This window comes from Lemur catta, chromosome 18 (assembly GCF_020740605.2).
Source record: "Lemur catta isolate mLemCat1 chromosome 18, mLemCat1.pri, whole genome shotgun sequence".
In the NCBI taxonomy this organism is placed as follows: Eukaryota; Metazoa; Chordata; class Mammalia; order Primates; family Lemuridae; genus Lemur; species Lemur catta.
Window position 1 is genome coordinate 19,996,663 of NC_059145.1, and position 13,358 is coordinate 20,010,020.

The 13,358-nt window shown below is 39.5% G+C and overlaps 1 protein-coding gene across 1 annotated transcript in view; it reads left to right on the top strand.

The window, feature by feature from the left end:
- The window catches only part of LOC123623561 (RING1 and YY1 binding protein), a 74,698-nt gene extending 62,102 nt beyond the window's left edge, over nt 1–12,596 (top strand). The window contains exons 3-5 of the mRNA XM_045530770.1: nt 7,866–8,042; nt 8,131–8,229; nt 8,592–12,596. Of these exons, the coding sequence (XP_045386726.1) occupies nt 7,866–8,042; nt 8,131–8,229; nt 8,592–8,844 (529 nt within the window). The 3' untranslated portion in view covers nt 8,845–12,596. The remainder of the gene's footprint in view (nt 1–7,865; nt 8,043–8,130; nt 8,230–8,591) is intronic.
- The last annotated feature ends 762 nt before the right edge of the window (nt 12,597–13,358 follow it).

The following is a 13,358-nucleotide window of genomic DNA, read 5'->3' on the forward strand; positions in this document are numbered from 1 at the left end:
TGCACAGTACCCTGCCTCTGCATATAGTAGACACTAGGAAAAGTTTGCTTAATAAATCAAAATGCTAAAGATGAAACTGAGATGCAGAAGAGATGGTACAAAGGGAGTAGGAAAGGAAATGGGATAAGCCAAAATGCTAAAGGTGAAACTGAGAGGGAGAGAAGGCACAGTGTTACATCTTTGCACCTTAACCCAGCCTAGATTTGAGAAGCAGGGGATGCTGGTCCAGAAAGTAGAGATGGATGCATATGAGGTCTGTCGGGAAAGTATCCAGCCATTGTTAATATAATGAGAACACTTTGCAAGACATCGATGTAACCTGGCAGCCAAGGACAGGGATGCGCATGCATGAACAATGACAACGTCCCTGTACTAGTCAATGGGGCACTAGATGCTGCTGAGTGAGCGTGTGTACTGTGTGTCCGTTGCATTCAAAATGACTGAGCAAGTAGAGCAACAAATATGCATCAAATTTTGGGTTAAGCTTGAACACTCCTCCACGGAAACTATTTGGATAATTCAGAAGGCTTTCAGGGATGATGAAATGAGTGCAGCATTAAAAAAAGGACAAATGCTTCAAAGATGGTTGAGACTCTGTTGAAAATGAGCCACGTTCTGGAAGGCCTGCAACAAGCAGAACATGCTGAATGCCTATGGGTTAGGTAGGTTAAGAAACGCTGGGTGCCTCAAGGTTCCTACTCTGAAGGGAACTGAGGCCTTATTGTCCTGTGTACAATATTTCTTGTATCTTCTTCAATTAATGTGTCTTATTTTTGGTATTACATGGCTGGATACTTTCTGGGCAGACCTGTATATAGGCTTTCCTCCTTCAAATGAGGCAGGTGCAGAGGTTTGTCTACACCGTGTCTGTGTGGTTGCAGTGTCAGCCTCTGCAGCTGCTGTGGTACTTACACTGCCTCAAATGTTATGGTGATTCTAAAACACTACACAAACCGAATCCTTAGCAAGTTAAAGACCCCTTTCAGTCTTAAAGCCAAAGTCTTTTACTGTAAAATAAAATTCATGTTGAAAATATGGAATGGAGGTATCAAAAAAATTTAGCTATCTTCAAACAGTGGTCCATTTTCACAACAATTTAGAAAGTGTTTTTCTTTGCATGGCACATTTAACTAACACATTCTTTGCCAGTGGGCTTGCTTTTTGGAGAAGGGCTGTGGGAGAGCTAAGGGCATATTTATTATGGGACATTTGCTTAAAAATATTTGAATGACCACTATAAAATTGTGTTATAGACACCACAGGGCAGAGGAAATGGCAGGAAGCCAGATTTATGTTCTGTAGTTGAAATACTTTAGTAAGCCCACTTTTGGAAAGTTGTAGTGTTTAATAAGTTTAAAATTTATCTTTACTTTCAAGAAAACAAAAGTGATGGAAAGGCAAGTAATGTTTTAAAATTATTATGGAAATAGTTTTGACCTAATAGACCCCCTTGAAAAGATCTTGGGGACCCCCAGGCGTCTCTGGACCAACACTCTGAGAACCATGAGACTGGGATATCTGTCTGTTGCTGCCAGATTGGTTTTATAAAATAGGCCTTTTGTTTCCAGGAGTCTAAACCACTTGTAGTTCTTTTTATTTATTGAATATATATGTTCCTGAGCTGTAGAAAAGTTGTAGTGCTTTCACTTATTGGTGCTCAAGTAGTTGTTAAGTGTGTTTTCAGAGCATAAGAGACAATTGAATATTCAAAAGGAAAATTTAATGTAGAGTAGAATATTTCACAATCTGCTGTTTAAGGTAAGGATGCTTGTTAGCTGTGATGGAGCCGTTTCCTAACCAAGCTGTATACGGTGACAGTTTGTGTAATTCCATGTGCATATGATGTACAATTGAGGTATGGTGGCCACCCCTAAAGGCATCCTCTTTTAAAAAGGATATGTGCAAAACCAAAATTCTCTCTTCAATATGCAGAAAAATTGGCAGCTATGTTGATGAGGCTCCTTAGTGCTGCTGTTGCTGTTAGACAGCATAATTAACTTTAGGATGCTAACATATGTGAAGGATTTATGTCTTTAGAACCATTTCCCAGGGCAGGTTTACCAGCTTCTTTCACTTGTAAATCTTCCCACTTGCCTCCCAGTATCTGAAGAAGGGTGGCAGACACATCTACAGCTGGAAAAGTAGTGCTTTGGAATGTATGTATTATTTCTACAGGGAATTATTTTGTTGAATATCTACATGTGCTACGAGAAGAGCTAAGTGAGTAGGACCTCATTTCATCCTGACTTCAGCCCCGTTAAGTTAGATATGGCTCCATTCCCATTTCAGGCAGTTTACCTAAGCTCAGGAGCGGGTCTGGATGAAATCCAAAGGCCGTCTTAACTCCAAAGCCCATACTTTTCCTTTGTACCATACTGTTTCCCCACTACCCAAGAAGCTGACAGAAGGAAAGATATGTGAGAGAAAGGGGGTGACTTGGGTTTTGAAAAGTTGGTAGTTGGAGTCAGATTTGGGGGAAATTTTTAGTTTTCTAATACAGAATAGGGTGATTCTCCTGAGTCAAGGATGTATGTGGAAAAGAATAACCAAAAATGGGACTAAGACCCGTTAGGGTCACCCAGTGGTTCCTTCTGGATGGGCCAAAGGGTTTGAGAACGTGAAGACCCGTGTTTCCTGAGAGAGGAAAGTACTATTTGGGAGACGAGAGAACTGGTAAAAGAGATCTGTGTCAGAAGCAGAGGGGAAGTAATAATACCCTGCAGCGTATGATCCTGGTAAAGCCAAGTGACAGTTGAGTTTTTAATTATCTGTGTTACAGTGATGGTTGGCTTCAATAAAGTCACGAGGTCATATAGGTTCCTTGGTATTTAAAAAACATAATGGAACAGGAGTGGGTGGGTTAAGTGAACAGAAAACAAGTTGTACTAGTTATCAAAGCCAGGGGCCATTGGTGTTCAGTGGATAGTGCTGTGGGGATAGAAAAACTGTTGCTTTAACACTTACATTGCCTTAAAGGTAAATGTATGCATTGCCCAATTTAAAAATAGATTGTATTCCACAAATGAATTTGCAATTTGGTTGTTTACACCTTGGAATACAGTATCTTTTACACACTAGTCCAAAGAAAGACCAAATTTATTTAGCCTCAGTGTGAATTTAATGTAATTTTGCAAAGAAAAAGAATTGTGTGCAGTTCATAAAGCAGTTTCACACGTTTGGCCCACCCAGTTCCCTGGGGTTAGATTTAGTACCATTCCCATTTTGTTTTTAAAACATTTTAGTGGGGAGGAATAACAGCTGTGCAGAGTACTTTGGTAGTTTCCCGGCTGGGGTGTGTGCATTTTGGGACATCAGTAATAATAAATTCAGTCGTCGTTGGATGGAGTCAGATCCACCCTAGCTGACCCAGTGTACATGTGTATGTATGCACAGTGTACATGTATATGATGACCTTTTGAGTGTAGAGATAGGAAAACGGGCCATGAGGAGAAGGCTCCTTTAATTATAGTACCGTAATGAGGTCTATCATAAAGAATCCTGATAAAGGTGCACTCAATGGTGGAAAGACCTGCTCAGAGTTGTTAAATTCTTGAAGTTGCTAATTCTTCAGCTTACAAATTACCAAGGCAAGGAAGGGTTTGCAGGGAACATACAAGCAGTGCGTGAAGAAGTACAGGGCAATGTATTAAGCTACTTTGGTGAGGACATTTTATAAGTTGTAAGGAACTATTAATATGTTAACTGTAAATTATCTTTTGTTTGAGATTGGTGAGTTGATTGACTCCAGAGCCTTTGAGAAAACTTTATTTGAAAGGTGACACACCAGGTGAAATTCCAAAAGTGGGCAAAACACACGCACAATTGTTTATAAAAAGTTAGACACAATCAAGGAAAGTTACAATTTGTGAGAAATTCTTCTGGCTCTTTGTTGCCTGAAGCGCAGGAAGATGGCTTTGTCTTCTTGTCACTTGTTGTAATAGCTGAGATTTAGAGTACTTGAGAAATGACCAGTAAGATCTCAGGTTCCCCTGAGTATACAACAGGAAAAGGGAAAGAAGGGTGTGTGGGAGAAATGCCTCTTTAAAAAATACTGTTTTGCCTGTGTTCCCTAAAAGTGGTATGAGTACACACCAAAGCAATCCAGAAAGGTTTTTGTTTTCTGTTCTCATTTGTGTTCAAGTGTGTTTGAATACTCTGAAGTTTTTCCTTTACAAAAATTAAGAATGTCCCCAGATGAAGATTTGCTTCACTTTTTATGGAAATGGGCCCTTTTCTAAAATATTAGCGGCTTAAATGCAAATAAATAGAACTGTTTTCCTGATGTTTATTATTGAAGTTTCACAGCACATTTTCATTTGTAAACTATTGACATAGCAACAATAAACCTATAAAATAATATATTGCAAGAAGACAACTATTTCAAGAAGACATTTTTTTATAAGGAAAAATACAGTCTTAAAGAAGATACAAAAAAATTATTTGGTGCCAAACTTGTAAGGGAAATTGGGCTCTCTGTTTACTATGTTGTATCTAAGGTCAAGTAGTTTTTTGTTTTGGGAGGGTTTAGTGGTTGCAGTGGTCGATTGGTTTTAATTTGAGGCTTAGACACCAAAAACTGTAGGCCATGTGCTTTGATCTAATGTTTTCCACTGTTATTATGAAGGCTGTTAACTGCTTATTTAAGGTTTGTTACTTGGGAAACTTGGATAATCCTAGAAACTCAGACTGTCAGCTCTGTATTGAAGATTTGACTTTCCACAACACGATGAAAGTTTTGCTCATTAAATGAGAGCTGTTTACAGTGTGTTGTATGACACTTGGAAGACTTTATTAAGCAGTAGAAATTTGTGGAAGTCACTATTTCTCACCGATAAGCAGTGTTAAATACCACGATACAGGTTTATTCCTTACAGAAAGAGTTTAAAGGCAATGAAAACAAGGCAAACATTCCTGCCGCCCGCCCCCGCCCCCCCCCCCCCCCCCCCCCCCCGTCCTTTTCTTTTCCCGTAAGGACAACCAAGTAGTGACCTCCTTGCCCGGAGTGAGGCATGGTGAAGCTGAGGGCAGTAGGATTCTTGGCCAGATGTCTAGCTAAACTATAACTTGGGTTGACCTGGTTTTCATCCCTAGTACCCTGTTTCCAAGTCACATTACGTCCAAGTCACACCGCCCGAAACACACACATGGCTGGGCCCTTCAAAGACCAGGGAGACTAGTTTGAGGATACCTCCATAAGAGGAGTCTATGGAGAGTCCAGATGGAACTGAACCTTGGATGAGTTTCTTAATCTTTCTGCTCCTCAGTCTTCCTACTTTGTAAAATGGAGATGACAGTTCCTCCTCAAGGAGGTGTGCTAAATCAGGTTTCATAATGTCTCTGTCCTGTGATGACTGTGAAATGGTTCTAATTCTCCTGCTTCAAGTGCAATTTATAGTATCTAATCTGGAGACCCTGGCATGACCTCCTAGTTGCAGAGGTTGGGAGCGTACATAGCTCTGTCAAGGGAGATCAGCCATTCTTCCACGTGCAGTCAGGAGCGTATTAGCCAAGCCTTACCTTACCTTACCTTACCTTACCTTACCTTACCTTACCTTACCTTACCACCACAGATCTCAAAGAGGGGTTTTTATGCTGTTCTCCTGGCAGCCTTCTGTCCCTTAATCTTTGACGCCCCTATCCCACGTAGCCTACTAACAGTCCAGCAGCAGCCTCTTGATCACGAGAGCTTGGGCCTTCTTCTCAGTTTGCATCCTACTTTGTATTTCTCTGCAACATTAGATGGTTTTATTGAGTACCTGTCATTGCTTAATGCCATGGTGACAAAGATGATTAAGATGTGGTCTTTGCTGTCAGGAGTACACAGCTGCTTGTTATCCTGGAGTGAGGCAGACCCCTCAAGCTCAGTTTGGGTTGACCTGGCGATTAGGCTGGGAGTTTTCTGGGGCCAACCACTACCTTTGACTCTCTCTTTGTTTAGGGTACTCTTAATAGGTGTCCAGGCATCATGTTCTTAGGTCAGATTTCTCTGGAGTAGAATACACATATTGGCTTAATTGAAATTCTCCCTCAAGGTGTAGTTTTTGGTAAAGTTTAATTTATTCATATTATTAACTCTTAACACCTGAATATTGGTTAATATGTGGCAGTTTTAACTCATTTAAACTGTTTGATAATCCCTGTAGACAGCTGATCTAGCGAGTGCATATGAAATGTTGTGTAGTGATCATTATCTTCTTTGTAAGTATCAACACACCCATCCTTCCTCCTTGAAGGAGTAGAGTGTGTTAGAATGGCTGCTGCTGCCATTGTTAGGACCACTGAAAGGGGAAAGTTACCTTTCACATAACAGTCCTGTGTGTTTGATGGGGGGGTGCTTGGAGTGAGCACATTCCCCCTTCCTTAGGGATATTTTCACATCTGTTTGAATCCCTTGCTCACTGACAAGTGAGGGCACTTGTGATCCAGGCTGCGGGGTACTTTCAAAGTTGTGTGGGGCGCCATTCCATGACCAAAGCCTGTGTTGCCGGAGGCATATAGGAAACTTGCTCTGAGCTTGCACCTTTGTTAGGTGTATTTTCTTGCAAAGCCACACTACCACCAAGCCAGTACTGAAACACTTACAACAAACCCAGTGCCTTATGCACTCAGGTGAACCTTGCTGCTATTGTGGAGTCGCCGTCTGGCTCCTCCTTGCCTTGTCAGCTACGTCACATCCACGGGCAAGGGGTGCTCCCATAGCCATGCTTAACGTAGGGAGTCAGCATGTCATGCACATAGTGACTCTTTGTGTTTGTTTTCTGGTAAGGAATAGCAAAATTATGTAAGAAGCTAGCTTTGTTTTGTTTTATTTTTCTTCGATTTGTGATTGTTTTCTCCAGTTCACCACAGCTGACTCTCCTGTTGATGAGTCAGACCTAGTCTATGCAGTTACTTTTCTCTGGTCAGCTCCTCCATCGGGGGAATGGCAGAGGGAACTATAGGATCTGAAGGTGACCTTCCATTCTGGCAGCCAGTTGCTTTACCTCCTTAATGACCCACTTGTTGTATACTTGTTTTCCATCTTAAAGTTGGAGAGCTTATTCTATTGTATAAGTGTCTATCCAAATGGGAATGTCTTTGAAAATTAATATTATATAGAAATAATGCTTAGGCATTCCTTTCTCCCTTTCTCATTTGGGTCTGTGAATGTTCATGCATTGTGAAAAGTGTTTGGCACCACTTAGAATTTGTGAACAATAGTGCTAAGATTCAGTGTCAGTTGGAGACTGGCGGGGACATAATGGTTGATGGCACAATGAATGTATCACTTGACTAAGATTTTTTTTATGGTGACGTTCAGTCTTCACTCCCTTGGGAGTTAACAATGAACCACAGTTACCTTTTATTGCTCTGTATGTGTTGTCTGTGCCAATCACAGAGCTGTAGGGGAGCAGAACAAGTTGGAATAATTAGATCGAGGAGTGAATGTCACACTTCTAATAACATTCTCTTTCCAAGGGATTACCAGTGTCCATTTAATAAAATGAGATTAACCCTCTGCAGCAGAAGTATTTGAAAGCTGTCAGTCAGTATAATCTTGACAGCTCTAAAAAGTAGTGTTCTCAGCGCTCTTCTAAACACTGTCGTGTTTTATTGGCTGAAACACTGTTTTTTACTGCACAGGGATGTGTGTGTTTGTATTAGCACATGAGAATATACCATTTCCTTTGTAAAAGGAAAATTTTTATGGACTCATCCATGCTAAGTCAAAATAATAATGTAGAAATAACATATGTGTACCATAAATTCAGTTTTGAGCTATCAGATGTCAATAATAAAATACCTAAGAAATTGTGAAACCAAATAAAAATTTTAAAAAACATTTACAGAGCAAATAATGATACCTCTTTTCTTGACTGTTTTAGAAAACCTCGGATCAATTCTCAGCTGGTGGCCCAGCAAGTGGCACAACAGTACGCCACTCCACCACCCCCTAAAAAGGAAAAGAAGGAGAAAGTTGAAAAGCAAGACAAAGAGAAACCTGAGAAAGATAAGGAAATTTGTCCTAGTGTTACCAAGAAAAATACCAACAAGAAAACAAAGTAAGTTTCTGGTTAAGTACACGACATTATTTTGCAGGTGAATCCAAGATATCTTTTAAGTGCCTGTGTTTGTGTCTCCCTCTTTTAGACCAAAGTCTGACATTCTGAAAGATCCTCCTAGCGAAGCAAACAGTATACAGTCTGCAAATGCTACAACAAAGACCAGCGAAACAAATCACACCTCAAGGTACTCAATAACTAGAACGGAGTTGCTAAGATTTACTTAATCACGATCAAGGGGTGGGTTTGTAGGGTAAGACCTTGAGATGAAAAGTTGGGTGTGGGTCTGGTGACCTTTATTGTTATGTTAATCGACTTAAATACTGTGGCCAAAGCAGGAGAAAGCTAGCGATTTTGCAGTGGTCTCAAGCTTTGCTAGCTGGTTGTTTCTATTACTGATAAAGTCGGCCAGCACACTTGTAGCTTTGGCATGTGTGGCAGACAGTTTAGAGTCATGAAATCTTTGTGTGTATTGATGACATTCTGCCAGAAGCTGTTTTTAATGCATAAGTTTTTTAATTGGCTGTTCCCCTTTGGTGTTCCTTTTAGGCCCCGGCTGAAAAACGTAGACAGGAGCACCGCCCAGCAGTTGGCAGTAACTGTAGGCAACGTCACCGTCATTATCACAGACTTTAAGGAAAAGACTCGCTCCTCCTCGACCTCCTCATCCACAGTGACCTCCAGTGCAGGGTCAGAACAGCAGAACCAGAGCAGCTCGGGGTCAGAGAGCACAGACAAGGGCTCCTCCCGTTCCTCCACGCCAAAGGGCGACATGTCAGCAGTAAATGATGAATCTTTCTGAAATTGCACATGGAATTGTGAAAACTATGAATCAGGGTATGAAATTCAAATCCTCCACCTGCCCATGCTGCTTGCACCCCTGGAGAATCTTCTGTGGACATCGACCTCTTAGTGATGCTGCCAGGATAATTTCTGCTTGCCATGGGCATCTGGCCACCAAGGAATTTCGCACCCTGACGATTACTCTTGACACTTTTATGTATTCCATTGTTTTATATGATTTTCCTAACAATCATTTATAATTGGATGTGCTCCTGAATCTACTTTTTATAAAAAAAAAAAATCTGCTGTGCACAATTTTCCATGTACATTACAACTGGTTTTTTGTTTTTGTTTTGTTGGGGGGAGGGTTGGGAGGGGGAGGGAACTTTTATTTATTGTGTTCACAAACTCCATTCTTTCAGCATATCCTTTTAAGTTTAGTTCTTTCTTCCAGTTATACTATGTACTATCAGTTTTGATATAACTATATATATAAATATAAAATTATATATAAAGGGTTATTTGAAACCAATCCATGGCAACGCTGGTGCTTGATACACTGTGAAGTGAATACAACATTGAACAGTTACAGATCTGGGACAGTCCCTTCTATGAAAGTGCTGAAATGAAATTAAAATTAGTATTATGTGAAGTATGTTCCAACCTTCATGGGAACTTGACTCTCTCATCTGTCTAAGGAGTACTGGACGATATAAAAATATATATTTTTTAAACAATGTGATCTCAAATTTAAAGACTGCTCCAGATAGCCTGCATTTGCAATGGTATAACTGACAAATCACAAGTGGTTTAGTTGGGGAGGGCTTTGATCATTCAAAAGTAACTAAACTAGCTCCAGAATGCCAAGTATTAGTGTAAATTTTACGGTTACATGTTGACATTGCTGTTTTCTCACATAAGCACTCTTGAAAATATGGTATTCTGTAACTCGAATTCCATCCATTTTCCAGACCTCTACTCATGTCTGAGGTAAATCCAAAAATTGCCTCTTAGTTTTAGGATTGAAACAGTCTAAACTGTATTTTTGGTCCATACAGGAAGCAATCCCTTGTTTCAACCTTCCATATGACATCGCAGCGGTAGTTTTTGTAATTGAAATTTGTTTGCCTCATGTCCCCTGGTTGATGAACCCTTACCCTGCCAATTCAGTTGTGAGAATTGCTTTTCTTTCTCAAAACCTACCATAATTCATTTTACTGAGCGAAAGTTATCAGCCACACATCCAGTCCGGACATGGAGCTTTTCAGTGTTTGGAGACATTTCTCAATTCCCTGCTGCGGGGAGTAGTGAATGGCTTGAGCGCCAGTGGCCAGAGTCGCAGGGAAAGCTCAGGCTCACGGCCAGCGCGTGATCTGTTTGTTCCCTGATACAAGGATAGCTTGAGTAAACTGTTCTTTCCTTCTCACTCTTTTTGTACTGTCTGACAAAAAAAATCAAAGACCACTAAAATGATCCCACCCCTCCTCATTCAAAAAATGTTTCTTGTTTTGCTTTGCTTTTGCTTGGATTTGGGGTCTGTCTTCTATTTGACTTTTACATTCATACACTCAGAGTTTGTAGTACTTCGAAGTCATTTTAAACATGAGAATTTGACTTAGGGACTCACGGGAGGGCAGCCCAATTTGTAATGAAGCACCACATTTTGGTGTTAAAAACCTGGTTTGCTTAATAATAGAAGTACTTTCTGTCTGTGGAGGCAACAAGTAAAAAAATTAACAGCTTGAATTGAGTAGCCAACAGGAAAGGTTCCTTTCACATTTACATTAAAACTATTCTGTAGTCACTAGTGTTCCATAATTTAAATTCTGTTCGTAAAGGTATTTAGATTATAAAAGCAGTGCCATTTGTTGCTGTGGTCCTGTTCTCAAATGCATGGACAATGTTCCCCTCTTTTTAAAAAACTCGTATCTGGGATGCAAGCTATGCTTATCTTTTTAAATACATTTGTAAAGTATTTATTAATGAACCAAAGGAAATCAGATGCTTTCTATAAGCATCAGAATATATAATACATAGTGATTTGACTATGAATTTTAAGTCCACATTTTAATATTAGTGGGATATTGCAAAGACATTCTAAAACTTTTAATATTCCTTTTATTAAGGGTCTCAGGGAGGGTAAATTAGTCAGCCATATTTATTTTCCAGAGGTGTAAGAAATTGCTAAGTTTTTAAATTAACTTTTTAAGAAAAAATTTAAATACCACCAAACTCATGGTTTGCACTGCTTTTTAAACCAGTAAGTGCTGGTATGCACTTTGTTCAGAAACACTGTGTACTTTTTTGAAAACTAGTTTCATGTAAAGTGATTGGACCCCCTAGATTAGTGGAAAAAGCTGATTAACCAGCTACTCATAGGCTGCTAATTCATTCATTGCCAATGTCTTGGTTTTTCAGTTTTGCCTCCGTGATAAATTAAAAGAATGGGGAGGGGAGAAGGAACCGGGAGAATTAACTTCGGAACACGTGGCATGAAATTGCCGTCCTGGTAGAAACTGCAGCTAACAGTGGGAGCTGTGGCGATCAGATGTTACAGGGCCAGCCCTTTAGCTGCCGTTGTGTATTCTGTTGGGGTAGTAAAGTGGTAGGTACTTTAGACTTTTAATTTCTGAGATTGATGACATCCCTCAGGCATGTATTCTGGAAATGGAATTTCTGTAACTTCCTGCATTTGCAGTTTGCCCTACAATTAGTAGGCAGCGCTTAAAAACACTAGTGTAGATTACAAAGATATATATTAAAAGAGGACCAGAAATACTTGGTATTCAGTGGCACAGAAAGCAGGTTAAAAAAACAAAAAAAAAAGCACAGTGTTAACGCTTGCAAGTTTCCATTTGTTTTAATACCACAAGATCTCTCACACTTGCCCGAATGCGCACACACAGAGCTTACCTGACTTGCTCTGCTTGAGTCATTCAGTTAAAAAAGAAAAAAGTAAAGACATCTTGACACCCACAAAATATTTTAATCAAAACCTTTCAGTTTCAATCTGGATATTTAAAAACATTGGCAGAAGCTTCTGTGAGTTTAGTTCCACTAAGATGTTTCACCTGCCTTATCAAGACCATTCTCAGTCTACTTTTTTAAGCTACCGTATCTTAAATTATTGAAAATTTATTAATTGCTGAATATATAATAACCTTTGCTTGTATGTAACCGAAAATGGTTTAAGAGCCAACATTTAGAGTATGACAATGGAGCTGAACAGTTTTTAATGCGCAAGCAGTTCTGTTCTTGTGTATGACTTGTAACCTTAATTTACTGTGTAAAGATGGTTACATTATTTCCTTAGCTTTGTTTGTTGGAGACAAATAGAGAATGCTTGTTAAGTATGTCAAAACATAATCTTATCTTGTGAATTTTTGTTAATGTATTATACGAGCTATATTTTTCATTTGCCCAGAAAGACAGCTTGTATAACGCTTTTGAAAGTTTCTGCTCTGTAACGTCTTTAGAGCTGACAGTCTGTTAGGTTTTTTTTTTTTTGTTTTGTTTTGTTTCCTTCATGCTAAAGTGTCAGTTGGTGGTTTTGTGAACTGGTCAGAAATTCACAGGTCTTAAATGTTTTGGGGAAATTTATATTGGACACTGCTCTTTGTCTAGCAAATAAAAGATGTTAATATATTCCTGTTACTGGCATGTGCACGACTATGTTATTAGAAGCCACTTTATCATTTTCCTGCTTTAAATAGAAATGTCTATTTATGAATTCTGCTTGTAGTTTTTTCACAAATAAAATAGTAAAATTTACATTGGAAATCTTTATTTTTGTGTGTATAGATTTTAGCCTTTAGAATAATAGTTACATTTTGTACCTTGATTTTTAACTTGTGGAATATTTCCAATGTGAATAGGAGGTTCATCTCATTCTTTAGAACTTGAGTTGTTTATCAGAAGCTGAAGTTGCTTTGGGTGTCTTAGTACGTGCCTCAATGTTGCAGAAGAAGATATAATTGACAAAACAATCACCAAAATTTGGAAGAAAATGAACTAATGTCTTCTAAGTGCATCCTCTGAAATAGGTTGCAGTGATTTAAAGTAAAGGAAAGTGGAGATGATACTAAAAATGGCTAATTCAGGACTGAAAACCCTCAGAAGACAACCCTGTTTCTGGCCAGCTGCAGTCAGGTGCATGATGGCTCAGAGACCTAAACGAAGTGCAGCATCAAACCTAAAAACCACATGAGCAAAGGCTCATTTAATGCCTCATGCCGGGGAGACTGCTGAGCCACACCACGGTGACCTTCTGAAAAATTATGAAACCACTTAACACTTCAAGACTTGTCCCTGATTACTTTCTCCTGGGTCTGCACTTGAGCTAGCACTGAAGGGAAGAGAGTGTAAATAGTGCAGGACCCTGATTTGAAAATGGGTTTGTCCTGGTAAAAGAAAACAGCAAATTCCATTCTCCTTTGTCATCATTTTCCAGTACAGCATCATGACCCAAGAGTGGCTCCTCGGAAGTCTTAGAGTCTGGAAGGGTTGAAGGGCAGGTATTGGGTGGGGTCTGTG